This window comes from Leptonychotes weddellii, chromosome 1 (genome assembly GCF_054177405.1).
Source record: "Leptonychotes weddellii isolate Sample4059 chromosome 1, ASM5417740v2, whole genome shotgun sequence".
NCBI classification, from domain to species: Eukaryota; Metazoa; Chordata; class Mammalia; order Carnivora; family Phocidae; genus Leptonychotes; species Leptonychotes weddellii.
This window is the reverse complement of record NC_138369.1, coordinates 119,812,898-119,840,369: the sequence shown is the minus strand read 5'-3', so window position 1 is coordinate 119,840,369 and position 27,472 is coordinate 119,812,898. Positions and strand designations below refer to the sequence as shown.

General features: G+C 48.3%; 1 protein-coding gene across 10 annotated transcripts in view; it reads left to right on the top strand.

Moving 5' to 3' along the window:
- Nucleotides 1-27,472, top strand: part of IGF2BP2 (insulin like growth factor 2 mRNA binding protein 2) — a 163,582-nt gene extending 136,110 nt beyond the window's left edge. For 3 of the 10 annotated variants that reach the window (XM_081831042.1, XM_081831011.1, XM_081831017.1), the window contains 6 exons: nucleotides 10,993-11,061; nucleotides 11,958-12,074; nucleotides 15,416-15,490; nucleotides 17,059-17,190; nucleotides 18,896-19,009; nucleotides 21,344-22,193. In XM_081831042.1, the coding sequence (XP_081687168.1) occupies nucleotides 10,993-11,061; nucleotides 11,958-12,074; nucleotides 15,416-15,490; nucleotides 17,059-17,190; nucleotides 18,896-19,009; nucleotides 21,344-21,478 (642 nt within the window). In that variant the 3' untranslated portion in view covers nucleotides 21,479-22,193. Of the gene's footprint in view, nucleotides 1-10,992; nucleotides 11,062-11,957; nucleotides 12,075-15,415; nucleotides 15,491-17,058; nucleotides 17,191-18,895; nucleotides 19,010-20,323; nucleotides 22,194-24,098 lie in introns of those variants that run through there. The other 7 variants (XM_031028243.2, XM_006733396.2, XM_006733394.3 and 4 more) reach the window with 5 other exon arrangements.

The window sequence follows — 27,472 nt, the reverse complement described above, 5'->3', positions numbered from 1 at the left end:
ATTAATAGGGTACCTGGATAACTCGAATATATATATTTCTTACCTGTTTCTACAACTCAAATGCATCATTTTATTAATAGGCAGTTTTTAAAAGAAAATAATATACAGTGTTTGTTTCTAAACACTTAGCACAATGCCTGGCATTTAGTAGGTTCTCAATAAGTATTTATTGTTTGGGTCATCATTAATAAAAAGGGAAATGTGAATGTTACGAGTTTTCTAATTGTTGCTTCCATTTACAAGCATTATAGATCAATACATTGTCAAATTTGGGTTCAGGATACTTGACAGCTTATTTTTTTTCACTCCTCATTCTTTTCTATACATATTGCTTATCGTTTAAGCAAACTTTCTTTCCTCCGATGTTTATACTTTTTAATGGGAAGAGTTAGGTTGATGAACACTGCGTTAGCTAACCCTCCTGTCTTCTGAGAGGTGGTCTCTGGTGTAAGCATTGCAATGTGAGAACTCCTAGTAGCTCTTTGAGTTATCTGTAGAGAGACAGGGTGAAGCCACTATGTTCTTCTGCCAGCAATTTATAGACATGAACTGGCACCCACGTTTTTGGTCACAAGAATATACACATTCTGCAGTCTTGTTTATATACAGATCTTCTGAGTCATTTCTAAATCTTCATACCATTTCTTTGGAGGTATATCCATTTTCTCTTAAACTAAAGGATAGGGCCCAATATTAGACCATGCGTGTGGGGGTGGGGGCCAGGTTAGAGGGAGCTAGGCTGTGACAGGAGGGACTGTGGCAGCTATCACAGTCATGTGGCTACTCCAAGGAGCTAGAACAGCCCTGAGAGATGTACATCCCCATGTCTTTGCTGTGAGATTTGAGAATGACCAAGGTTGGTCCATTCCGTGGTGTTGAGACACATCTCATTTCTTAGGAGAAAGTCTGTATCTACTGCCTACAGAAGATAACCTCGGAGGGGCGCCTGGGTGGCTCAGTCAGTTAAGTGTCTGCCTTCGGCTCGGGTCATGATCCCGGGGTCCTGGGATCGAGTCCCCACATCGGGCTCGCCGCTCGGCGGGAAGCCTGCTTCTCCCTCTGCCCCTCCCCTGAACACGTGTTCTCTCTCACTCACTCTGCTCTCTCTCTCTCTCTCTCTCTCAAATAAATAAATAAATAATCTTAAAAAAAAAAAAGGAAGAAGAAGATAACCTCAGAACTGAAGTTGAGATAAACATAAATGCTCAGGGGAGAAATATGATAGAACAGGCCACTTCTAATATCAGTAATCTGAGATCATGGGGTCAGCAAACCCCTATTTTGAGATTTAGCTCAGGGGCCAGACTCACCTACCACTTACTTTTGTAAATAAAATTTTATTGGGGGTGCCTGGATGGCTCACTTAGTTAAGCATCCAACTCTTGGTTTTGGCTCAGGTCATGATCGCAGGGTCATGAGATCAAGCCCTGTGTTGGGCTCCTCGCTCAGCAGGGAGTCTGCTTGAAGATTCTCTCCCTCTGTCCCTCTCCCTGCTCACAAACTCACTCTCTCTATCTCTATAAAAAATAAATGAATAAATCTTTTTTTTTAAGATTTTATTTATTTCAGAGAGAGAGTGCACACAAGCAGTGGGGAGCGGCAGAGGGAGAGGGAGAAGCAGGCTCCCTGCTGAGCAGAGAGCCCGACGCGGAGCTCGATCCCAGGATCCCGGGATCATGACCTGAGCCGAAGGCAGACACTTAACGGCTGAGCCACCAGGTGTCCCTCAATAAATCTTTTTTAAAAAATTTATTGGGGGCGCCTGGGTGGCTCAGATGGTTAAGCGTCTGCCTTCGGCTCAGGTCATGATCCCGGGATCCTGGGATCGAGCCCTGCATCGGGCTCCCTGTTCAGCAGGGAGCCTGCTTCTCCTTCTGCCTCTCTCTCTCTCTCTGTCTCTCATGAATAAATAAATAAAATCTTTAAATAAAAAAAAAAATTTATTGGAACACAGCCATGACCTTTGGTTATATATTGTCTGTTTGCTTTTTTGCTGTGATGGCAGAGTCAAATAGGTGCAATAGGAACCCTGTGACCTGCAAAGTCTAAAATAAGTATTTGGCCCCTTACAGAAACAGTTCACAGACCCCTGTACTGCAACAAGGGGAGAGGCTATCGTGTGATAGCAGAATATTTTCTAAACTTGAAAATAAGTTTTGCCAGTTGGAAAGCTTCCTTTCATCTGAGATTTTACTACAATGGGAAGATAACCATTTTAGTAAAATACATAGTTCCTGTTCTTCATCAAATAGATTTTACTTTTTTTTTTTTTTTTAAGATTTTTAAAGTGTATTTATTTGACAGAGAGATAGCACAAGCAGGGGGAGCGCAGGCAGAGGGAGAAGCAGGCTCCCCAATGAGCAAGGAGCCCAACATGGGACTCGATCCCAGGACCCTGGGATCATGACCTGAGCCGAAGGCAGACGCCTAACCGATGGAGCCACCCAGGCATCCCCGATTTTACTTTCTTTATAAAGCTAAAAGCCATGTATTTCTGATCTTGATCCCATAGATCAAGATTAGGTTCTAATCCAGAGCACATAGTTGCCCCAACTGTCTGCGACAATATGGCTCTCTGGGGCAGCTGTGAAAGTGCAGGCCGGGGCATGAAGGTGGCCATCACTACCTACCTGCACAGGACCTAGGACAGGCCCCCAAAGCCACTCTTGCAGAGTCTGAGAAGGACAGGGTAGGGTGGGAGTGGTGGGCATGCTTTAAATACTTATATTGTTCTCCTGTCACGTAGGCTTTCAGATTTCCTGGAACCTCTAGGGTATTTCTTTGCTTTTATGTATCACAGAACTAGTACTTTCGCTCTTGGCATCCAAAGGTCAGGAAGTCTCTGTACCTCCTCGTAGCTGGCTTATATGTGCCAGGATTGGTCTCTGACCTCTGAAATTTTGGAAGCATATGTGTATGTTTGGAAACTTTTTTATTATTTTCTGGTTAATAAAAGTAATATGTGCATAGTATTTAAGAAGCAAATAATACAGAAATATAGAAAGTGCAAGTTTTTCTCAATATAGAAATAACCAGTGTTTGCATGTATATGGGTGTGTGTATATATAATTTATATATATATATGTTACATATATTTAATATATATGTATTCAAATTGTTCACTCTACTGTGAAAATCCTTGTATATACATCTTGGCTCTTTTTTTTTTTTTTAATTAAAGATTTTTATTTATTTATTTATTTGACAGAGAGAGACACAGCGAAAGAGGGAACACAAGGAGGGGGAGTGGGAGAGGGAGAAGCAGGCTCCCCGCAGAGCAGGGAGCCCGATGCGGGACTCGATCCCAGGACCCTGGGATCATGACCTGAGCTGAAGGCAGTCGCTTAACCAACTGAGCCACCCAGGCACCCTATACATCTTGGCTCTTTTATCCAGTTATTTCTTCAGAATAAATTCCTTGAAATGGAATTTCTGAGCCTAAGAATGTATAAATTTTATACATAATATATAATTATAAAATATATAAATGTTGATACCTAACATATAAATTTTGATACATGGAGGATATACTACTTTTCCTTCCCACCAGTGTATTTTTAACCTTGGGCAGGTGACTTAACCTCTTTGCATCACGATGTCGCTGGTCTATAAGATGGGGGTAGTAATCGGGCACCTGGGTGGCTCAGTTGGTTGAGCGACTGCCTTAGGCTCGGGTCGTGATCCTGGAGTCCCGGGATCGAGTCCCACATCGGGCTCCCTGCTCAGCAGGGAGTCTGCTTCTCCCCCTGACCCTTCCCCCCTCTCATGTTCTATCTCATTCTCTCTCTCAAATAAATAAATAAAATCTTTAAAAAAAAAAAAAGATGGGGGTAGTAATCATATACATATCATGGGGTTGTTGTAAGGGTTATTAAATAAGTTAAAACCTGCACATAATAATTTCTATGCAAACATAGCTGCTATTGTCATCACTTTTACTTTCCATCTTTTTGTTAATGATTTGTAACAGCTGATTACATATTAAGGCTATTATCTATTCGTCATGTTGTCCATATTTTCTACCAGCTTGTCATTTCTCTTTGCCTTATTCATGGTGTCTTGTGCCATAATAATTTAAAATAGATACTTTGAACAAATTGTTGTATGAAGTAAAATGTAAATACTTCCCTTGGCCTGCCTTATCTTACCCAAAGTTTACCCAACAACCATTCCCCATAAGCATAGCACCTTTATGTTTACACTTTTTAGAAATGTTTTCTCAGCATATATACAATCTTTCAAAACTATATATGTAATCATGTCATACAGAATTACAAGGTTTTGGGTTTTGGGTTTTTTTGTTTGTTATGGGCATTTTTTCATAGCTAGACCTAATTCTCTTCAATGGCCATGTAGTATTCCATTGTATGAATTTACTATAATTTTTCTAACCAGCACACTATTTTTAGACATTTGTATTGTTTCCACATTTTCTATACTACACATAGTGTCAAAATGAATATTCTTCGTAAGCCTTTGCACAAATGTGTGAGTAAATCTGAAAGTAAATTCTCTAAGACTAGACTTATTATATCAAAGGGTATATGCAATTTAAATTCTCACAGATATCCCTTCACCAGAATTCATGTAGAAATTTTAAGAAGTAAGGTAGTTAAATCAGTGATGTTTGTATGGATTCTGTCCTTTGATGTCACGCTAAAGAAAAAATCTCCCATCCAGGACTGTAAAAATATTCTCCCATGTTTTCTTATTGGTTTTTGAGGATTGTTATTTGTATTTGTATCTGTAATCCACAGGGAATTTATCTTGATTTATACTTTGACAAAAGGATCTAACTTTCTTTTCTTTCCAAATGGATAGCCACATTTCCCAAAATCATTTTTTGAATGATGTACAATTTTATCACTCAGTTTGAAATTCTAGCATTGTCATACACTAAATTCCCACTTAGTCATCTTCCTGACTCTGTTCCATTCATCTCTTTGTCTACACTAATTACTGTAGTTTTATACTCTCTTTAACAGCATGATTATTTTTTTCTCAAAGGATGAATTGGAAAGATGACCAACTTTTAATATGCTTGGGAATATTTAACAATATATAGAAGTTTTCTATTCTTGAAGATTTGATAAGTTTTCTATTTCTTGTGTTTTCTATTTCTTGAAGCTATCCGTAAAACATCTGGGCCTACCACCTTTTGTTTGTTTCATTTGTAAACTCTTCAGTTTCTTGTAAGTTTTTGACTTAGTTGTGTTGATTTTTATTTTCCTGTAAAAGTATTTATCTAATTTTCATATGTGTTGGCATAACTTGTACAGAGCAGACTATTGGCCTTTTAAATCCCCGAACTTGTGTATTACTCTCTTGTAATTCCTAGCATCGTATATTTGTGTTTTCTTTTCTTTTTTAAGTTTTGTTTTGTTTTTGTTTTTGTTTTTAAGTAAACACTACCCCCAACATGGGGCTTGAACTCAGGACCTCAAAATCCAGAGTCTCATATTCTACAGACTGAGCCAGCCAGGGGCCCCTCTTTGTTTGCTTAATCAAATTTGCTAGGGCTTTGTCTATTTTAAACTTCTAAGTAGTTAATGGTTTCTTTTTTGTTATCTTGCAATTGTTTCCTGTACTTTGTACTCAGACAGTGTTATCGGAACATTTCTGATTTTTGTGGCCTTACTCACGCATAATCAGTTTTTGAATTCATGGGCGTTTGGAAAGATGTGCCTTTTTCTGATGGGCTCAGAGTTGTGTTTATAGCTATAAAAGCAAGCTTCTCATTGGCGGCTCATATCCTCTATATAATTATTTTTATCTGTATGATTTATTACATGATGGGAGAAGTTTGCTCTTCGCCCACTGTGATTATGGTTTTGTCAAATTCTTTATTGTAACCAAGTTTGTTTAGTGTGTTTTGGTCAGCTCGCTCTAGAAAGTATCTGGAATTTTATTCCAAATTATTAAGCTTTCTTTCTTAATGAATACGCAGTCTCATAATCTGTAGTTTAGAATTAACTAAACTGTAACTGGTTACTTTGCTCACTGCAGATGGTTTCTTGTTCTCCACATGCTCTCATTTTTTGAGTTATTTGGGGCTTTTTTGTTAGTCTGTCAGGAATACTTGCTTCAACAATCTTTTTCAGGAATAGTACACAAGTAGTATACTTCTAAACCTTTCTAGATCTGAAAATGCCTTTCTTTTCCCCTCACAGATGAATGAAAGTTCAACTGGCTGTCTAGAGATTCTAGAGTCCTAGTGCTTTTAGAACTCTGAAAACAATACTTTCAGTATTTTGTTTTTTCAGGTACATGTGCTAACCAGCCTGATTCTCCTTATTTTGTAGATAGCTTTTTCCTCCTTCTGTCTACAAGTTATTTGCCTTTTTTAGTATTTTTGCCTTCCCCCTCGGAATTTAGAAATCTGAATCTCAGCCCTTTGATCTCAAGTTTCAGATTTTTCTTTGGTTCAGGAAAATCTTTTGCTTCTGTACTTAATGTTCGTTTTACTTCTCTTCCTTCCACTTCATTTTCTCCTTCTGGAACTCCCACTTTATGGATCATACATCTCTATTCTCATGTCTGGTTCCTTCTTTTTGTTTTGCATGGGTTAATCTTCCAATGCCCTGATGGGCTTTGCAGGAGTGTCTTTTCTGCTGTTATATACAGCCTCTGTTGAATGTTTCCAAGATCAATCTAGGTCCCTCCTTGTTTTTTTCTCATAGCAATTACTTACATGTGAATGAACTGTCATCTTGAATCTAATTAAGAAATCAAATCAAAGGGCGCCTGGGTGGCTCAGTCGGTTAAGCATCTGCCATCAGCTCAGGTCATGGTCCTGGGGGTCTTGGGATTGAGTCCCCCACTGGGCTCCCTGCTCAGTGGGGAGCCTGCTTCTCCCTCTTCCACTTCCCCTGCTTGTGCTTTTGCGATGTGTGCGCTCTTTCTCTCTGTCAAATAAATAAGTAAAATCTTAAAAAAGAAAAAAAAAAATCAGGGGCGCCTGGGTGGCTCAGTCGGTAAGCGTCTGCCTTTGGCTCGGGTCATGATCCCAGGGTCCTGGGATCGAGCCCTGCATGGGGCTCCCTGCTCAGCGGGAAGCCTGCTTCTCCCTCTCACACTCCCCCTGCTTGTGTTCCCTCTCTCGCTGTGTCCCTCTCTGTCAAATAAATAAAGAAAATCTTAAAAAAAAAATCAAACTTTTTTTAAAAAGCTCTTCCTCTTTCCTGCATTAATTCACTGGGGTCATTTGTTTGCCTTGCTCAGCTTTGCTCCCCTCTGTCATGTTGTTAATTCTCTATATATGTCTAATGAATTTTAATTGTCTATTCATATATTTAAATAAACTCAACAGAAGGCATATTAGAATCTTTAGGGGAGTTTTTCCATAACATGTGCCATGGGCCCCACTGGAACCTATGAATTCGCAATGTTCTAGGTGGGGGCAGCATTGGGCATAGTGGTTGAGACCTTGGGCTGCAGAGTCAGACACAGATCTGTGCTCAGATCTTGGCTCTGCCTCTTACTAGCTTAACGGTTTCTAGTTTTCATCAGTTCCTGAGGTTGTCCCATGAGAACACAGAGGTGGATAAGCAGCCATTGTGGGGAAGCCCTTTGACAAGCTGGGGTAGAGTGGTGAACCTTCTGAATCTTGGAGAGCTCTGCCCAAGTCCACTCCCTCCTCCCAGGCCCATGCTCCCATCCCTGGTTCCTAGGAGAGCATCCACTGTCTTTGCAATGTGGCATCAGTCTGTCTTCACACTAAAGCTGTTTCAGTATTTTTGAACATAATCTGTATGCCTGACCCCTGCCCTGTCCACTACCCATTTCCTACCCTCACTCTTCCTACCCCCTGATTTCTTCAGGCTTCAGTGTATTACTTAAATCTGGCATCATGATTATGGTCATACACAGCAGCTTGGAACGAAGGACACTGCAGTTCTTCCCGGAAAAGCCGGTCCGACTATAATTCCCTTTTTAATTTTTACAAATGCATTTGATATATACTCCTCTACTCTACTCACACCCCAGAACAGTTAAGCAGAGAGGAAAAGCAGATACCAGTTTCCCTCAAACTGAGAATGTAACATGAACCAGTGGGTAATAATGACCACACACCCCCTTGCTGCCACTGTTGGCAGGGGATGGGGGCCACCTTTACTAGGACATCCTTCACCCCCTCCCAAGTGTCATGATGCCTCTCAGATACTCAAAAATAAAGTCGCTTCTCCTTTGTAAAATAACAGAATTCTCAAACTGGCACAGTGAGGCCAACTTCTAAGTTGGGGGTGGGGTTCCATATTAGCCTCCCCACTCCCTGGGCCCTTGGTTTGTTTATCAGATGGCTACAACCTGCTTTCCCGGTAAAGAGAACATGTATTCAGGTCATCAGCGGGTAATTTCTCTGATCATTGTGACAAAGTCTGTTTTGAAAGCCTTCTTCCATTTGAGACTGTAGACTCCATTTAAGCTTGGGAGGATGGGAAATAGAGTGTGTGCTCTAAGCCGTACATTTCATTATAAACAGTGCTCACTTAACACTCCTCATTCAATCCATACAGTAGCCAACGATAGATTCTTCATTCCTGTGACCTCCCTGAATGCCACATAACATCCTTCGGAGGCATCCGTTGTACTTAGGGTCTAATCCACATCAGAACCAAGGCCTGCAAAACCTCCCCATTGTTTGCAGCTGTACTCTCTTACTTGCTTTCACCGTACTGGTCTCTTTTCTGTTTTTCAAAAGGCCAACCTTTTCTAGCTCAGCACCTTAGAGAGCCCTGCTTAGAATGTTCCCCCCCCAGTGCCTTGCCTAGGGTGCTGTGCTCTCCATGGGTCCCAGCTCAGAGATCACCTCCTGCAGGGGTCTTCCTGGACCCTCCCAAGGTTGCCCTCCCACCCATCATCTCCGCTGCTTCCCTTCCGCACATTGTCCTGTTCGCTTCTTTCACAACACTTGTCTGCCTCCCCGGTAGACTGTCAGTCCCGTGGTGGCAGCGACCCTTCTGTCTTAATAGCTGTGTCCCCAGCACCTAGAGCGGTGCTTCATAGGTGGTCAGGTGTTCAGATATCTTCTTCATGAGTGAATGAACGGTCAGAGGAACCCTTGCAACAATATTAGAAGATCTAATTTCTAGAAGATCTAGGTGATATTATTTTAGTCCATTTGTGGATGAGGCTCAGAGTGGTTGAATAAATTATTCCAACTTGTATAGAGCTGGTGATTCAGACTCCAGTCTTGTGACTATTCTGACTCCAAAAACCAACTTGTGTGCACAAAGCCAGCACCTCCACTAGAAATGAGCTCCTGGCTGCCAAGTTTAGGGTTCTTTCCCCACAACAGTTTCCCCCCTGTAGTAACTCATGAATAAAAGGAGAGTGGGGAATTCGTCCTTTTTACCCTTTTACAGCTAATTCTCTCTCCTAACCCGAGTGGTAGATCTACATTTGATACAGTGTTTATGTTGGGAGTATTTGAACCCAGATTGGAGCCACACTGTGCCTGGTCTACTCTTGGTCTCATGTGAATTTGGGGAAGAAAAGGCAAATAACAATTCAAAAGAATCATGGCTGCTCTGAGGCCTCCTATAAGAAGAAGGGGAAGCATCCTTTCCCCAAGGCAGAGCTTTGAGCAGAAAGCCACAGGAATTCTCCCCTCATCCTCCATGGCTCAGGACAGGGACCTGCGCAAAGGGTCTGGAGCGGACTGCTCTTCAAGGAAGAAGCAGGCCCTAGAAAGACTTCTTCACCCCGCTTCCTGTCAGATGTGGAGTGCCAGGAGAATCTGGTCCCGTAGCACCCTCTCGTGGCTGTGAGGTGTCACTGCAGCCTCTTTCCAAGGCGTGAGAGCTAGGGTTTGCTCTCACTACAGCAGGGGTTCCCTTCCGTAAGCAGAGCTCTGTGGACAGCTAGGGCACCCCTGGGGGAAGCTCCCCCGTGTCCCCACCTCCTCTCCCCTCCCCGAGGCCAGAAGTCCACTCTCCAGGCTCAGAAAGGGGGACTGTTTCATTTTGTCCCTAGTGAGTCGTAAGGCGAAGTTGTGATTTGGAGCTCAGAGTGCAGCAGGAGATCTGGGAGACAGAGAACACCATGAGATTTGTTCCGGGGCCCTCAGATGAAAGCGAGGCCCCGGACTCGAAGTCTCATCCGTGTCTGACCAGTGTCGGAAACCTAGGAGGTCATCCTGCAGGGTGGGCCCTCAGGCGTTGGCTTCATGGTAACCTCCCTTCCTGTAACAGTCATGCCTGCGTTTATGTGACTTTATGTGAGGCGCCGGTAACCGGACCATGCTGATTCTGTATCCTGCCCAAATATATGCAATCAGACCTCTTCCTGTCTCACGGCTCGTAAGAGTCTGTGAATAAAGGATCTAGCACAGTGCCTAGTACACAGTAGGTAGTTAGTAAGAAGCAGCTACTTTTCTAAATGTTATTTTCCTAATAGCTCTGTTGTTTTCTGTCCACATTTACCTTCCTGTTCCCCCCCCTTACCCCCACACTCACGCACATTCATGCTGTTTATTCACTCATTTTCTTTCCCTCCTCTCCCAGCCTCTTTCTCAATTCCTCCATTCGCAATCTCGTCATTCCTTCCGAAATTCTCTGAGGGAGCTCATGGACCCAGTTTCCTGGGAGCACATTTGCTGGTCATGCATAACTCCAGATAACGTCCTGCAGTCTCTGTACCTTGTAGTCCCCAATCCATGGCTTCCCAGAAAGTAGCAGCCACGGGGCCTGCCTGTCTGAGGGAGGGCAGGTTAAAGGAGTGTGCGTGCGCCCTCACTCCCACAGCGGTAAGTTCATAGGGGCCTAATGCTTGGCACAGCTGAGCCCTGATAAGCTCAGCCCGGCATTCAGTGCTCCAGTGGGAAGAGTGCAGCAGAGATCTGAGCCGCCAAGGGACAGGTGCAGACATGACTGTGGGGCCAGGTAATGGTGCAAGGAGCCTGTGCCGTTTGTGGGAATCTCGCCTCCCTGAGTGTGGGGCGTGTCCCTGTGGGCACCCACTGACTGACCGACTGTTTCTTTCATGCTGCAGACCCACTCCGGATACTTCTCCAGCTTGTACCCCCCTCACCAGTTTGGCCCGTTCCCGCATCACCACTCCGTAAGTGTCCCCTCAGGTCAGCGCCATCTGCCACTCGTCCTCCTGTGACAGGCACCACAGAGTCTTTGGCGGACTGACCCGCGAATGTTCCCAGTGTGAGTGCTGGGTCCCGTGCTTCCCCGTCAGCCTAGAAGTGACGCATCATGGGGCATGAGCACACCAAACTACCCCAGCATCCAGGCTCCCTAAAGGTCCTTCACAGTGCTGGTGCTGTCCTGTTCAGCAGTCCTCCTGAGGCTCACAAATCCATAGGTGGCAGGAGACTGGTACATGTGAATGATCAGGAGGTCAGATCAGGAGGCCGTGTTGAGCTAAAGAACTGTTTCCAAAGGTCTGTGAACAAGGGCTAACAAAGGGGGTCATGTCATTCGCGAGGACCCCTGGTGGCCTGGCCCATGTCTCTCTGGGCTGTCACCATGTGGCCTGGTCAGGGCAGGTTTCCTTGTCATCTTCTTTTGAACACGATGTCACTCTGATGAAAATACCATCTGTGGCTCCCGGGTGCTGAGCGGCTTCCCGTTCCTCCTAACAAAGGGCCTCAGGCCCCATCCTCAGGCCAGCTATATTTAATAACGGTCTTGATTTCTTGGATAAAGACACAGGAGCAGTACACATCACATTTGTATGTGACAAAAAACCTGTGAACAGACAGCTTTCTGTATCCAGCCGACTCCGAGCTGCTCAAGAGGACTTTCCATTTTGATTATCCTTCAGGTGCACTGTGTTCAGGTTCATCCCTCAGGCTTCACACCTACAGAGCCCTAGACCACAGGAGAATCCCATGTGCCATTTTGGCCTTCACAGCACATGGCTTGTGGTAGATGCTCGGTAGCTGCTGAGTGCCTACAGGAGCCACCACAGTGGGAATGACGTCTTGTCTTGTGTTGCCCTTCCAGTATCCAGAGCAGGAGATTGTGAATCTCTTCATCCCAACCCAGGCTGTAGGTGCCATCATCGGGAAGAAGGGGGCGCACATCAAACAGCTGGCCAGATTCGCTGGGGCCTCCATCAAGGTAAAGCTGCTCTCCGACGGCCGCCCTCTTCCATCACCAGCCCCCCACCCCGTGTCCCTTGTTGCTTCTGCTGCTCCTGGCCAACGTCGATGCCAGGGACAGGGGCCCACGTCGATGCCAGGGACAGGGGCCCACAGGGTCTGGCAGATTTGCCTCCAGGATTAATCCCATCGGCTCTCCTCTTTACCTCTCCCATTACTTTCTTGTTAAACTGATAATTGAATTAGAAAAACTATTAGCAACACCTAAGCCAACCCGGTCCTCTTTGGGCTAACACAGCCCTCTTGTCAAGAACGTAAAGCAAAGACAGGCTGAGGGCTTTCCTGAGCCCGGGGGGCGGACACCAGCAGAGCGTCATTTACACTTGGCCCTTATCAGAGCTTTGACGCTTTAATTAGTCTGTGCTGCACAGACCCTTGACCCTCAAGGAAAGTTTGCAGGAAACACTCTTTGGAAGGTGCTAATGCTGTAGATAACGAGAGCTGGGGGACACAGCCCGATAGGCAGCCCTGGGACCCAACGCAGCGGCTCAGGCAGGAAGGCCCCTGGATTTCTGGGAAGGGTCGCGAGAGCCGGCCTGGCGGGGGCAGTGCCGTGCCCACATCCTGCCCCCTCGAGCGCCCTGTGAAGAAGCGTCCCAGGGGCTGAAAGGGAAGGATTCTTCAACCCTGGTCCTGCTCCAAGCCCGGCTATCGGCTCTGACTCACAGGCAGAATGCTGAGCACGTCCCAAGCCTCATGAAACACTTTCGAAAACAGAGTTCCCGTTGTTACGTAAAGTAATTTGCTACCATGGGACAACCCGGAATTCCGAACGAGAAGTCTCATGACTTGGAGAGAAAGAATGCTTGCACTTTCTCCTCAAGAAGAACTGGAATGTCTCCCACAGCAAGTGTGCTGGAGAAAAGGCAAAAACAAAATGCTCCGAGTAAAGGACTGCAGTGAGACCGCCGACGAGTTTGATGTAGGTAAAGCACTTCCCGTCTGGTACCTGCAGAGCGCGGAGACCGGGTGCGAGCCCTGAGGTGCGGGCGGCCCGCAGCGCAGCACCTGGGGGGGGCAGGCGTGTTGCCGTGGCGGGACCCCAGCCCACGGACGGACGGCCACGGCGGGACAGGCCATGGTCGTCCTTGATGCTGCACCAGCAACGTGCTTCTCCTTCCCCGGCCCCTGCCTCTCTCCACAGTAGCGAAGGAGAGAAAACCAGGGAGGCCGAGTCTTTGTGGGAGAAATTTCCTACTTTTAAAAGTTAGGTTTTTTTGTTAGTTTCAACAGGACTCCGAACGCATTTTCTCTGAAGCAAAACGGGTAGTCTCCCTCTCAAGAACCCTCCGTTCCTACATTGCCAGTCTTCGGGGGCCACAGCTGGAGGCACGCTGGGTGCTCCCAGGGCGGGGAGAGAGCGGTACACTACTGTGTGGGAGCTGAGTGCTGGCAAGGGGGGTGGGCAGAGGTGAGGCCGGGGACGTGCACCCTGAGATGCTTTGGAGCTGGGCTTCTGCCACTCGCCTGCCCTACAGAGCGTCTGGGCAACCGGCTGCAGAATGTACACACAACTCCTGAGCCTTGCTTCAGGCCCTGCTCACCATGGGATCTCACCTCTGGGTCCCCTTTACTTCAGTCATAAGACGGGTCCTCCTTCCTGGTGCTGTCACGGCAGTTTGCCAGCGGAGAGTCATTCCAGAACGGCAGGAGCTCACGAGTAGCTCTGAGACTTCGGGTCTGGGCGGCAGCATCAGACAGTGGAGAGATGGGCCGTTTGCTGTGCAATGTGAGCCAGGCAGCCGGGAGTCGCTGGGAGGCGGACCGTGGCGGCGGAGTGGATTTGGTCAGCGCCAAGTGTGAATTGGCCTCGCAGCCCTCCCCGATCTGGGCGGGTGAGAGCCAGGACCCGCCGGGGCCGTGCTCTGGTCCCTCTCGTTCACTCTGCGAGATAAGGACTGGGCTTAACACTAGCTGTGGATGGAGAAGTAGAGGCAGGTGTTCCCGCCAGTGGTCCCGAGGGCCAGTGTTTGGGGGGCCTGCCGGCAGGCCCCAACCCCCAGGGACACATGATCGGGCTTCTCGGCAGAGGCTGCTGCCCTGCACAGGTGGAGGCCGACAGGCTGTGAAGTCCTCCCGAGGAGCTCAGGCCTTGGAGACCTGTGCCTCATATCCGTCCTCATGCCACAGAGGGTCAGAGCCCGAGCCCTCACCGAAGATGCTCTGATCCCAGGGCAGGCGCAGGTCAGAGCACACCTTGGCCACACCAGAGCATGATAGAGCTGCGGCAGCCGCACAGCAGCCGGAGGCTCACGGATGCAGCCTGGCCTCGGCCACGGACGGAGGTGGAGGTGGAGGTGGGGGGCTTCCTGGGGAGCCCACGTCTGAGACACAGCAGCTAGTGGTGAATGACATCCACTGTGAACAGCTCCTTCTCCAGGCTCAGTCTCGGACAGGACCTCTGCTGAGCCCTGGCTTTTTTTTTTTTTTGGCTTTAGGAACACTGTGGCCCTGTAAATGAGGTTTTTTTGACTTTGCTCTCTTCGTAAGCTTAAAACTGAGTCTGCGGCCCATCTGAGGCAGGTGTATAGGACCTTATGAGATGCATTTGTGTACTGACCTCACACCCAGCTCATTTCTCAATGTCTGGTGTACTTTTCACTCATTTAACTTTAGTTTTGCTACACTGTATTTCTTTTCAAAGCTACCTTAATGGTTTTTGGAATAAGGCAAGCTATGCAGAGAAGAACTTGTAATGGGGATCTAACAAAAAGTGCTTGCCTGGTCCATCATTTGAGTTATGTTACAAGAGAACTCAGACTCACAAATGGTGAGAGCAAAAGGCGGAATTGAGCTTGCCAGGGTTCACCTCCCAATTTCACAGATGAGGAAAGAGAGTCTGGGGAGGGGAGGGATTTGCAGAACGGACACTGGGACCAGGGTGTCCTCACCCCTGCTCTGGAGCTGTCACACTCAGTTCCCGAGCCATGGATAAACTGGTCTGAGCCCCCCCCCCCCAGCTCAACTGTCACCTGTAGCTGACTACCTCTGAGCTGAGCGTTAGAACTGGGGCAGCTCTCCTGCAAGCTGGCTCCACAGCAGCGCCTCTGTGAACTAGCTCTTCCTTCCCTCTGGGGCCCGGGTGAGGTGGTGGAGCCCACACCTCCCTCTTCCTCCTAGAACTCGACTCCCTTGGCTCTGTAAAGGAGGCTCAGTGCTCAGTAGCAGAGTGGAAGCAGCAGGTGCAAAGGCAGAAGCCCTATAATCCCTTGCTAATGTGTGTGCGCACCACACATCCAGACAAGGGAGGGGCCTGGGGAGCACGGCCCAGCAGCAGCATTTTCCTCTTGTCAACTGCAGATTGCCCCGGCGGAAGGCCCAGACGTCAGCGAAAGAATGGTCATCATCACCGGCCCACCTGAAGCCCAGTTCAAGGTCAGTGCCAAGGGTCACCTCAGCCCTGCAGTAGCTGAGGGCCTTAAGCAGGCAGCAGCCACCTCAGAGGCATGTTCAAGACTCTCCTTGGGAGGCCCGGCCTCCACTGCCCTTCTTGCAGCTGCTTACTCGTCTCAGACTTACCCTGTCTTGCCTACCTCTGGGCTGTTCCCTCTGCTTGGAGCCCTCCTTCCTTTCTCTTTTATAGAAAAGTAGATAGTCTGTGGGTACCCAGTTCAAATGGCACCCCCTCTGGGCTATCTCTGACCCCTGAGCCGTGGCTTTGAGGACAGATGTCTCAGACTCGTTGAGTCACACTCTTCCGGCTCTGGGGGCATAACCGTGGGGTGTAAGGGCACATAGCAGGAGTTTGGTGAGGTGCATTTTGTCTTTGCCCTTTTTTCTCCCCTAGGAAAATTATAAATTGAGTTTTCTGAAAGTCAGAAGCATATTTTTTTTTTTAAAGATTTTATTTATTCACTTGAGAGAATGAGATAGAGAGAGCATGAGAGGGGGGAGGGTCAGAGGGAGAAGCAGGCTCCCCGCTGAGCAGGGAGCCCGATGCAGGACTCGATCCCAGGACTCCGGGATCATGACCTGAGCCGAAGGCAGTCGCTTAACCAACTGAGCCACCCAGGCGCCCCCAGAAGCATATTTCTAAAAGTATAGTCCTCATCATTAAAAATATTTAAGATCTGAGAAGAAACATTAACACGTGGAAATATTTAAGAACAGTAACCCTTCGACTCATGAGTGGATAAACAAAACATGGTATATCCACTCAGTAGGACGTTAGCCATAAAAAGCAAAATTCTGATGCATGCTGTGGTGTGGATGAACCTAGAAAACACTGCATGAAGTGAAAGAAGACAGAAACACAAGGCCACGTGTTACATGAGTCCCTTTATCTGAAATGTCCGGAAAAGGCAAATCCATAGACAGAAAGGAGGATGGCGGCTGCCGGGGGGCCGGGAGCAATTGGGGCTGCCCGCTAGTGTGGGGTTTTTCTTTGGGGGACTGGGGGGGGAAGTGTCCTGGGAAGTGGGGATGGTTGCCTAACATTGTGAATACACCAAAAACTCCTGGAGTGTACACTTTAAAATGATGAATTTTAGGTTATGTAAGTCTATCTCAATTTTTAAAGCCTTTAAAAAAACAAACCAACCAACCATAACCTCCCAGCTGCGCTGGCTCTGGAGTTAAGACATCAGCAAGCAGCCCCATCACCACCCACCTCGCCTCCAGCCTTCAGTGACCCGAGGTCTAAACTTACCGTGGGGGGAGGAAGTGAAGGATGCCCGGCACCAGTTCATTCAGCCCGTTCGTGGGGGCTAGGGCGATGAAGATCAGACCCCGTCGCCACCAGCCCCGAGCCCACACCCCCCACACCGAGAGCTTCGTAGCGGCGGCCGGCGCAGTGCCCCGCCAGGTCTCTGGAGGAGGGCAGCAGGCCCCGGGGAACTGGGGGCTGGGGGTGCCCCGGGCCTGGGCTGGCCAGTTCTGGCAGCAGCACCGTGGAGTGGGCCGCCTGGCAGCCGAGAGTCACCCGTCACGCCTTGCTCTCTCAGGCCCAGGGGCGGATCTTTGGGAAACTGAAAGAAGAAAACTTCTTTAACCCCAAAGAAGAGGTGAAGCTGGAAGCCCACATCAGAGTGCCCTCTTCTACGGCTGGCCGGGTGATTGGCAAGGGCGGCAAAACCGTGAGTGCGCCCCGAGCTGGCTTCGTCTCCTGGCTGACTCCCTGTGCCGGCCTCCCCTGATTTCCCTCAGACCTCTGTTGGCTCTTCAAGGACATCACTCAGGGGCTGAGGGCCCCCAGTCCAGGGTGCTGAGCCAGGCCACCAAAAACACCAGGGTTCTGCACCCGGAAATCCGGCATCTCAGCTACATGCTGGAAAATGAAGACCCCGACTCCCTATAGACCGGGAGGCTGCCTCCTGCCCCCCGCAAGCCCACACATAGCAGCAGGAAAATCCTAGGGAACAGAATCCTGTCCCGAGGATCCCCACTTGGCCGACTGTCCATCTTCTCTAAAGTCCCGCTCAGAGGCAGGCAGGGGCCATCCTACACTCGCCTCTGACTTTTCAAACTCTCCCTCCTGCAGATTCTGTCTTCTGGCTATTTCCCAAACCTGCCCATCTGTTACAGGGGAGCTAGTTTAGCCATCGGGTGGTAGGTGAGAAGGAAATACTTAAAAAAAATAATAATCAAGGTCTTCAACCTGAAGGGGGCAGCAACACAAAGGAATTTGAAAAGTGCCAGAGAATTAACTGTGAAGCTTGTAGGAATGAGCAGATAGTCCGTCAGACGCAGGTGTGTTCTAGAACATGACTTTCCCCCGTGGCAGGGATATGACCCCTGAGAAGTTCCAGTAGTGCCTGTGCACACTAGCAGACTGGCCGTGTTGGGGGCTCTCTGGAGTCGTGTGTGTGTGCGCGCGTGCGCACGTACCTGCTGTTTTCTTTACACAGAAACTCTTACTAAGCACTCAAAGCCAAGTTCTGCATATAATGAGTCACCTTCATACAAAAGAATAAAGTCAGTGGCTTGCAGATTATTCTCCATATCCAGGAATGTGATCAGCACCCGAGGGCACACACACCGCTCTAGACAAGCCAAAAGGCGGTAGGCAGGAGCGCTAATGGCCCACGGGGGAGTCTCATCCTGAGCCCTTGGATCCCGTTTGGTCATTTGGGAACCAGTCACTGAATTCTGTGCACCACCACCCCCCACCCACCCCGAGCTGTCAGCTGTCCGCTGAGCACTTGGCGCCCCCACCCGTGTGTTTAGCACCCCGGAGGCCAGGGCCTGGGCTGAGCCCCTGCGTAGTGTAGGCTTGTTGAGGCTGGGGAGAGTAGGAAGTGGGCCGCAGGTGAGGGGGGAGCAGCACTGGCTGGAGGCTTCCCAGAGGGGGGCTGGTATGGAACTGGAACGGCAGGGAGAAAAGGTAATGATCCGAAGGTAGAAGGAGGGGAAGGAAGACTTGGAGGCAGGGATGAACATGAAGAGCGGGGCCCAGAGCAATGCCTGATTAGGAAGGAAAGTTTGCTTTGGTGAGTCTGAGAGACCGAGAGGTGGTGTGGGCTCACGGCTGGCACCCAGGAGGGATCTGCCTTCCTGAATGACGGGAGAGCATGGGTCACTGCGAGCATGGGCAGGAACCGCATTGAAGGGAATTCCAGAGTAAGAATTCAGCCCCAGAAGGAGCTCCAGGGAGTTGGGGACTGGACCCTCCTTGAGCCACCCAGTGAGTCTCCAGGGCTCAAACATGGCCCCATGCGACCAGAGGCTGGGAAGCCCCCGGACGCGTCCTAGGTTAAAGGAAAGAAGAAGAGCCTCCAGCCACCTTGCCCTCCAGCACTCTCCTCTCCCACTTCCTCCTGAACCCACTTTCTCCCTGCCCAGGTGAATGAACTGCAGAACTTAACCAGTGCAGAAGTCATCGTGCCTCGTGACCAAACACCAGATGAAAATGAGGAAGTGATCGTCAGAATTATCGGGCATTTCTTTGCTAGCCAGGTATCTGTGCTGTGAGGGTCTGGTCTCTCTGGCCAGCCAGTTTTCACTTCTCTAAGCTACTGGTGGCCTGTCCGGTGGCCACGGGCCCTACACACGCCCCACCCCCGAACCCCCACACACAGATGGAACCTCCCCCTGGCTCTTCAGGGACTGCCTGCAGGGCAGGGGAAATTGCTCCACACCATCTCCTCACAGCTCTCCCCAGGCGCGCTAGAGGAGCTCAAGGAAGAACCTAGCACTTTGAAGTCAAGCCAAGCACATCTCCAGCCCCCTGCAATGCTAGAGCATAAGGTCCCCCCTTTCTTTGCCACCTACGCACACCTCGGTCACAGCCTTTCCCTGCTGGGAACCACATACCAGGCAAGGACCCGCCCTCGGGGTCCCCCCGGTCAGGCTCTGAGAATCCCACTGTGAAGGGTTGAACCTGCTCATTGCGGGAGAAACTGCTCGTTGCAGGAGACCTCCGTTTCTCTGCCGTCCTTCTCCACCTCACCATGACTTCCCCCGTCAGGGCCCAGGACCTCCTATCTTTAATTCGGAAGGACCAGTGACTCCGCATCATGCGGCCTGATTCTTTTCGATGCTCTTCGTGTGTTGGGTTTGGGGATAGAGCAGTCCCAGTCCTTGCCCCAAACCAGGAGGGCCGGCTAAGCGTACAGGGAAGCTTTGTCTGAGCGGTGCCTCTGCCCCTCCCTGCAGGCAGAGCTCCTGCGTCCCAGCTCTGCCAGTGCCCTGCCTGCCTACAGGGGTGCAGTCCCTGCCAGCTGCACTGGAGCACCAGTGACGGGGGGGCGGGCTTGGGCTCACGTGTGTTCTCTAGTCGTACAGGGTAGAGGGTCTGGGCCAGTCCCTCACTTCCTCCCCATCGCATTTCCTGTTCGTCTTTCCTGGCATCGCACTCATGTTCTTCCCAGGGGCTCCAGAAAGGCGGGTGGGGCAGCCCTGAAAGCCACAGTGTGTGTAATGGGAGGGGGAGTGCTGTCTGACCTCCACGAGGCCCCCTCGGCACTGGTTCCCTGCCTCTGCTTCCTGGCCTCTCTTAACAAGTACCTGGAAGCTTCTGGGGTCCCACCTCCTTATCCTGCTGCACCCAGCGGCCTTAGGGAAGGGCTGGGGGAACCCTGAACTTTAGGCAGGAAAGTACACCCCCCCCCGCCCCCAGCCCCCAGAGTGAGGGCCTCAGCAGGTAGATGACACTTTTCTGAGCATCCCACTTCCTTTCCCCAAGTCCCAGCCCCAGCCTCCCACCCCCACTGCTTGTCCTCAGAACCGGGTTCCTTTTTCTCCCCTGTCCCCTCCTCTCCCTTGCTGCAGACTGCACAGCGCAAGATCAGGGAAATTGTACAACAGGTGAAGCAGCAGGAGCAGAAATACCCTCAGGGAGTCGCCTCACAGCGCGGCAAGTGAGGCTCCCACAGGCACCAGCAAAACAACGGATGAATGTAGCCCTTCCAACACCTGACAGAATGAGACCAAACACAGCCAGCCAGCTCGGGAGCAAACCAAAGACCATCCTGAGGAATGAGAAGTCTGCGGAGGCGCCGGGGACTCTGCAGAGGCCCTGAGAATCCCAGGGGCCAGGAGGGAGGTGGGGAGGAGGTCAGCCCGGGGGCCCTGCCCGGCCTCCTGCCTCCCCCAGGGCCTCTGCAGGCTTCCCAGCCATCCACTGCACCATCCACTCGGATCTCTCCTTAACTCCCACCACGCTATCCCTTTTAGTTGAACTAACATAGGTGAACATGTTCAAAGCAAAGCAAAATTCACACCCATTTCTTTTTGTGGAAATTGTCTCTGTACATGTGTGTACATATTAGAAGGGAAAAGATGTTAAGATATGTGGCCTGTGGGTTACACAGGGTGCCTGCAGCGTTAATATATTTTAGAAATAATATATCAAATAACTCAACTAACTCCAAGTTTTAATCAATTATTAATTTTTTTTTTTCTTTTTAAAGAGAAAGCAGGCTTTTCTAGACTTTAAAGAATAAAGTCGTTCTTTGGGAGGTCTAATGGTTTAGTAAAGGAGCTTCGAGACCACCCACACAAAATTCACCCGAGGGAAATCTCGAAAGGACACTCACAGCAGTTCTGGATCACCTGTGTATGTCAACAGAAGGGATACCGTCTCTCTGAAGAGGAAACTCTGTCTCTCTTCATCCCTGTCTAGCTCACACACCCATTTCTCTTTGCTTCACAGGTTTTAAACTGGTTTTTTGCATACTGCTATATAATTCTCTGTCTCTCTCTGTTTATCTCTCCCCTACCTTCTCTCCCTCCCCTCCTTCTCCATCCCCATTCTTTTTAATTCCCTCATCCCTCTGTCTCAATTCCCAGTATCTACGCACCCCCCAGGCAAAGCAGTGCTCTGAGTATCACATCACACAAAAGGAACAAAAGCGAAACACACAAACCAGCCTCAACTTACACTTGGTTACTCAAAAGAACAAGAGTCAATGGTACTTGTCCTAGCATTTTGGAAGAAGAAAACAGGAACCCATCAAACCAACCAACCAAACAAAGAAAAATTCCACAAAGAAAGAATGTATTTTGTCTTTTCACATTTTGGTGTATAAGCCATCCATATTCAGCGAAATGATTTCTTTCTTTTTAAAAAAAAAAAATGTGGAGGAAAATAGCAATTTACACGAGGTCGTTGGCCCAGGGCGTTAAATTTACAGATTTTTTTAAACGAGAAAAACACACAAAAAAAGCTACCTCAGGTGTTTTTTACCTCAGCACCTTGCTCTTGTGTTTCCCTTAGAGATTTTGTAAAACTGATAGTTGGAGCATTTTTTTATTTTTTTAATAAAAATGAGTTGGAAAAAAAATATCAACTGCCAGCCTGGAGAAGGTGACAGTCCAAGTGTGCAACAGCTGTTCTGAATTGTCTTCCGCTAGCCAAGAACCTGTATGGCCTTCTTTTGGACAAACCTTGAAAATGTTTATTTAAAAAAAAAAAAAAGATGACAAAGAAAAACAGAGAGAGAAAATATTGGAGATGTCCTGAATTTCAATAGGGTACGCGCCATTAGGGCTTTTTGCGCTAAAGGATGAACATGTACTGGTTTATGTGAACAAGCCATTTACCACCAGACTGCAATGCCAGTTTCCTCTACTGCAAACAGTGTTCTGTGACAAAAACAAAAACAAACAAAAAAAAATGAAATATATCCAGCTAACAAGATCCTGGTGTCTTGGTCTCTTATTTTACTAAGCATCGCCCATCCCAAAGTGTCAAGAGAGTTCCAGCTCTGGGGGACTGAGGGAAAATGGGCAGCCTAGAGTTAGGCCTGGGCAGCCGCCCTGAGGAGGCAAGGCTTCTGCAGGCGGCTTTCTGGGAGAAGCTAAGCTAGGCCAAGGGTGCTCCAAGTGTGGTCCCCACCGGGCAGCACCTGTATCACCTGGGAACGTGTTGGAAATGCAGATTCTTGGGGCCCACCTTGAATCAGAAACCCTGAGGGGCCCCACAGTCGGCTTCGGCAAGCCCTCTGGGTGATTCTGAGTGTGGCGGAGTTTGACAGCCATGGAACTGGAGGGATGGACTGCCTGCACGTCAAGGTAGGTAAGACTAGCCCCTCTCCTTAGGGAACCGTAAGCCTGGCCAGGAAGGAGTTGATTTTTATGTGGGGGACTGGGAGAGGATAATACGCCTGACAGTTCCAGGGAAGAGGTGCTCATCCCTCCCCAGAAGCCCCATTGTAAGTGTTCCAGGAGGTCCGAGAAGGGCAGGGTCAGCCTTGGACAGGAGGCCGGGGCGGGCGGGGGCGGGGTGTTGAACTTGACCCTCCCGCAGGTGTGTGCTAAAGGTCAGACCAGAATGGGTCTGTTCTGTGTAGGCTAGAGACAGATGCTCCAAGTCCAAGCAATCCTAGGAATAGAGAGGGGATACTGGACTGCCAGTGGTGGCCAGTCAGGCTTTGGGGGGTGACCGTTCATAGCACAGCAAGGACAGATGGGGTTGCAGAGTAGCCACATTCCCCTAACAAATTCTGAGGGCTCCTCGATCACTTAAAATTTGTTCCTCACCCATGTCCCATCCCCATTCGTGATTTTCTCCGAAGTCCAACTTCTGAGATGCTCTTTGTACTTTAAAGTCTCTGAGTGTAGATGCGAGCTGTTCCTTTCCCTGCTGCGGTTGGCAGGACTCCGGGCAGGGACAGACTCCCCGCTCCTGTGGCTGTTACAAGTCCTGGGACCTCTGGCTCTGCCCTCCCTCCTCTTCCCTTTAGGCCTCAAACCCGCTGCCCTCTCAGGGAGAAGCAAACCCCAGGCTGACCATCTGAGAGAAGCCGCAGGGTTCCCGGCAGCCACGCTTATTTCTGAAAGCTGTGCCCCGGGCTGAGGTGTCCCTGTCAGGTGGACAGAAACAGCACACCTTTAAAGGCGGGGCTTTAAATGTAGGCCCGAGGGCTTGGGAACGGGTCTGTCAGGAGGAGAGCGATCACCTCACCGTGAGAGAGCGAGAAGACACAGGACCCTCCAAAAATGCGCTCTTAGCTCTGCTGCTCCCGTTTCATTCCTTGGCCTTCGTTCCTGCTGGCAGAATCTGAGGTTTCATTCCAGGTCCTAAACTGCCCATTTCCAAAGTCATTGTCTCCGAACATGTGAGAGCAAGGGAAGGACGTGCTAAGATGATGCTGGGCCTGCCCTGGTACGGAGCACCCAGAAGTTGTCGTAGGGTTGCAGAAATGAAGGGGAGGCCACACGAAGAGGCAGAAGACAGGAAGGAGACAGCTGGCTGGTTCCTAAGCAAGGATGTTCTCCCCACAGCCCACTTTCTGAGAACCCAGATGCTGGACGAAATCCTGCCCCGCCTTACTGTCAACCAGAACAGCTTCACATGCACGCGCTGGACTCGAAGTGCTCACCGCATCTGCGTGAGCTCACACTACTCCAACTTTGAATCCATTTCTCCTATGAATCCCCGACTTCCTGTCTTGAGAGGACATCCTGACATCCCAGAAAATCCTAATTACAGGATTTTATGCAAAATAAAGGACAGTTGTTAAATGGGGGCTTAGGTCAACAACAACAAAGCTTTTGTTCATGAGCCTGCACTCATGAAGCCCCTCCCTGTTCCTTTGGACAGAGCCCCTTGAAAACCCGTGACCCATAGTGCTTTTGAAGACAGTGACCTCTCCCTAGACTTGGTGAGTAGCCCCAAACATTTCTGCCCTCTAACTAGGTTTCTATATGTTACTGTTCCATCCAACATGGAGCTCTAGAAAAGGATGACAGGTTGATTGCAAATTAGCAAAGAGGGTTCCAGCATAGAGGGAGAACTTGAAAACATGAAAAAAAGGGGAACCAAAAAAAGTTGGGTGGAGAGAGTCAACAAGGAATCGAAGGGATTAGCCCAGGCCAGAAAGAAGGTGATCTTGACAGGGCAAGGGGTGAGGGGAGGGAGGAAACACCGATTTCTAAAGGAGTGACTGGGCACCCATTAGGATGTGAATGGCTAGCGAGCAGACAGGAGTGGGGTGAGGACGTGAAGAGTATGAAAAGCATTTGGCCTTGTCTTATTCCTACATCCCTGGGGAAGGATACGGGCAACAGAGGCGGCCCGGCTAACGATTACGAAGGAAGCCCACCCTGTGTAATTTAGAGACTAAATTGTACATGCATCCAGACCTCTTAGAGCCTACTGGAAGTTTCTTTGGCCTGCTACCACAGATGTCTAATAACACTGCTAGCAAATTCCCTTGGTGTTTACAGTAAATTATTGCTGCTGCCTTTTATTTATTTCCTCTCTACGTTCCCCTTAAGGTGCCAATAAATTGAAATTTAAGACTTCCCCCATATGCATCACCCCAGGGCAGGCCTGAAGGCAGGGACTAGGACTCTGGTACCATATACTGGGGTCTCACTTCCTCATCAGGAACATAAGAGAAAGCCCAGGCCCAGAAATGTTCTCCCTGATCATCTGTACTCGAGCAGTATAACCTTGGAGACCGGTCTCTTAGAGACCTGTCTCCTTATCTGTAAAATAAAGGTTTAATTACAACAAAGTCCCTCCAAGTCAAAAACGGCTTCTCCTTAGCAGCCTTCAGTGTTCCTTCTTATGGTTTCTCATTAAATATCAAAAAGATGAAAACCTAAGAGCATCAAAAATAGACAAAACAACTAAGCACCCAAAAAGCAAGGGAAACTGACAATAAGTGATACCGAACTGGAATGGGAAAACATCAATGCCTGGCAAAGAACCACTTTTTTCAAAAAAAGAAACATGCATACTTGCCATCTCCGGGATTCCCCACCACTTGGCCCCTTCCCACTGGATGGAATGCTGGTGTGGAGGGGAGAGCAGTGATGGAGCTGCAAAGGCCATCTTAAAAAGCAGCATGGAAGCCAAGTGTTAAGGAAAGCTCCTGACACTGTGGAGGACAGGGCAACATCAGACTGCTCAGGCTCAAACTGGTACCTGAGAGAGAAAACTACCTTTGTAAAGAAACTTATTTTATGCCCTTTGGTATGGCAACAAACCAGTATCTTAATGCAACCAAAAATAGAGATTCAGACCTAGATAGATTCTGTCATATTTTTTTGGATAGAACTAAAGTTCTAATAGGATACGGACCAAAACAGAACAAGCAAAAAAATCAAGCTAGTTTCAGATATCTCTGCTCCACTACGGAGTGCCAGAAGGCATTTTAAGAAGAAAAAGGGCCATGACTTGAGAATTTCAATACCCAGTCCAGTTATCTTTCAGGTGTGAAAACTTCAGGAAGATTCTATTTGCAGGGATTCAGATAAGAGAATTCCTATGTCTTTGAAAATAAGTATGTGAAAATGTTTCCAACTAAAAACTAAAGCCAAATAAAACTCATGTTTAAAAAAGACAAAGTAAGCATTGAAACCAATTAAACTAGAAATGTTTAAATTGTTCTAAATCTGTAACTAAATTTAAAACTGAATTTAAATATCAAGATTACCCTTGAAGAGGAAGCAAAACATGGTAATGATAAAAATCCCAAAACACATGTTAACAAAGACCAAAAATGTGTGAAATGTATATGGGAAAAGGAGGGGGGACCACAAGTGTCATAATTGGGACAAAATTGATCACTGTGCCAGAGTGCTATCTGAAAAACAAAAATCCACGGTCTCCTCTTCCCAGGCCCCCAACCCCACTGTGTGCTGGTCTCCCTTCCCTTGCAGAACCATGTGGACACGTGACTGAGCATGAGCTCGGGGCCACTCCTACCCAGGCCCATTGAAAACTGCCTATGCTACCTCCCCCAAGGACTCTGTGCTGGCCAGACCTTAAGGATTGCAATGAGGGGGTTGACACCCTCTTCTGTAAACAGACAGTAAATATTTTAGGCTTTGCAGGTAAGACTGTGAGCTGACACACAATGATGCTACCTCCGAGGAGGGAAATTTGGCAAATTACATATGCTACATATTTGACCCAGCAATTCCATTTCTAGGAATCTACGCCAAAGATATGTTAGCAAAAACGAAGTGACATGCAAAAGGCACATGCATTGAAGCATTATTTGTAACAGAAGATTGACAGCCTAAACATCCATCGTGAGGGGACTGGTAATGAAGCACAGCACCTGAAACAGTGGATTATTATAAGGCTATAAAAAGAACTGAAGGAATGAGGGGTAACTTATCTAGAATAAATTGAGGTTTTCATTTATTTGTGAGAGAGAGAGCACAAGCAGGGGGAGAGGAGAGAGAGAAAGGGACCAGCAGACTCCCCGCTGAGCGGGGAGCTCAACGTGGGGCTCAATCCCAGGACCCCGAGATCATGACCTGAGCTGAAATCAAACGCTCAATCGACTGAGCCACCCAGGCGCCCCTAGAATAAACTGAGTCTTTTATTTTTTTTTATTTTTTATTTTTTTAAAAGATTTTATTTATTTGACAGAGAGAGACCCACAGCGAGAGAGGGAACACAAGCGGGGGAGAGGGAGAAGCAGGCTTCCCGCGGAGCAGAGAGCCCGATGTGGGGCTCAATCCCAGGACCCTGAGATCATGACCGGAGCCGAAGGCAGACGCTTAACGACTGAGCCACCCAGGTGCCCTAAACTGAGTCTTTTAAACAATGAGGCACAACTGTTAACATCGTATCTTTACTAATGTAAAAAAGGAAAGAAATATGAATACTTATATATCTAGCTATATTTTCAAAAAAGGGAAGATTAAAAGCTAATAAAGAATTGAAATTTAAGACTTCAGGGAAAGAACAGGGTGAGGCAAGGAAACTGAATGTATCTTGTTGCATCGTTTTGCTCTTGGACTAATGTTTATGTTTTACATAATTAAAAAACAAAGCAGGGGCACCTGGGTGGCTCAGTTGGTTAAGCGTCTGCCTTCGCCTCAGGTCACGATCCCAGGATGGGATCGAGCCCCCCGCATAGGGCTCCCTGCTCAGCGGGAAGCCTGCTTCTCCCTCTCCCTCTGCCTGCCGTGCGCTCTCTCTCAAAAATAAATAAAATCTTTAAAAGATAA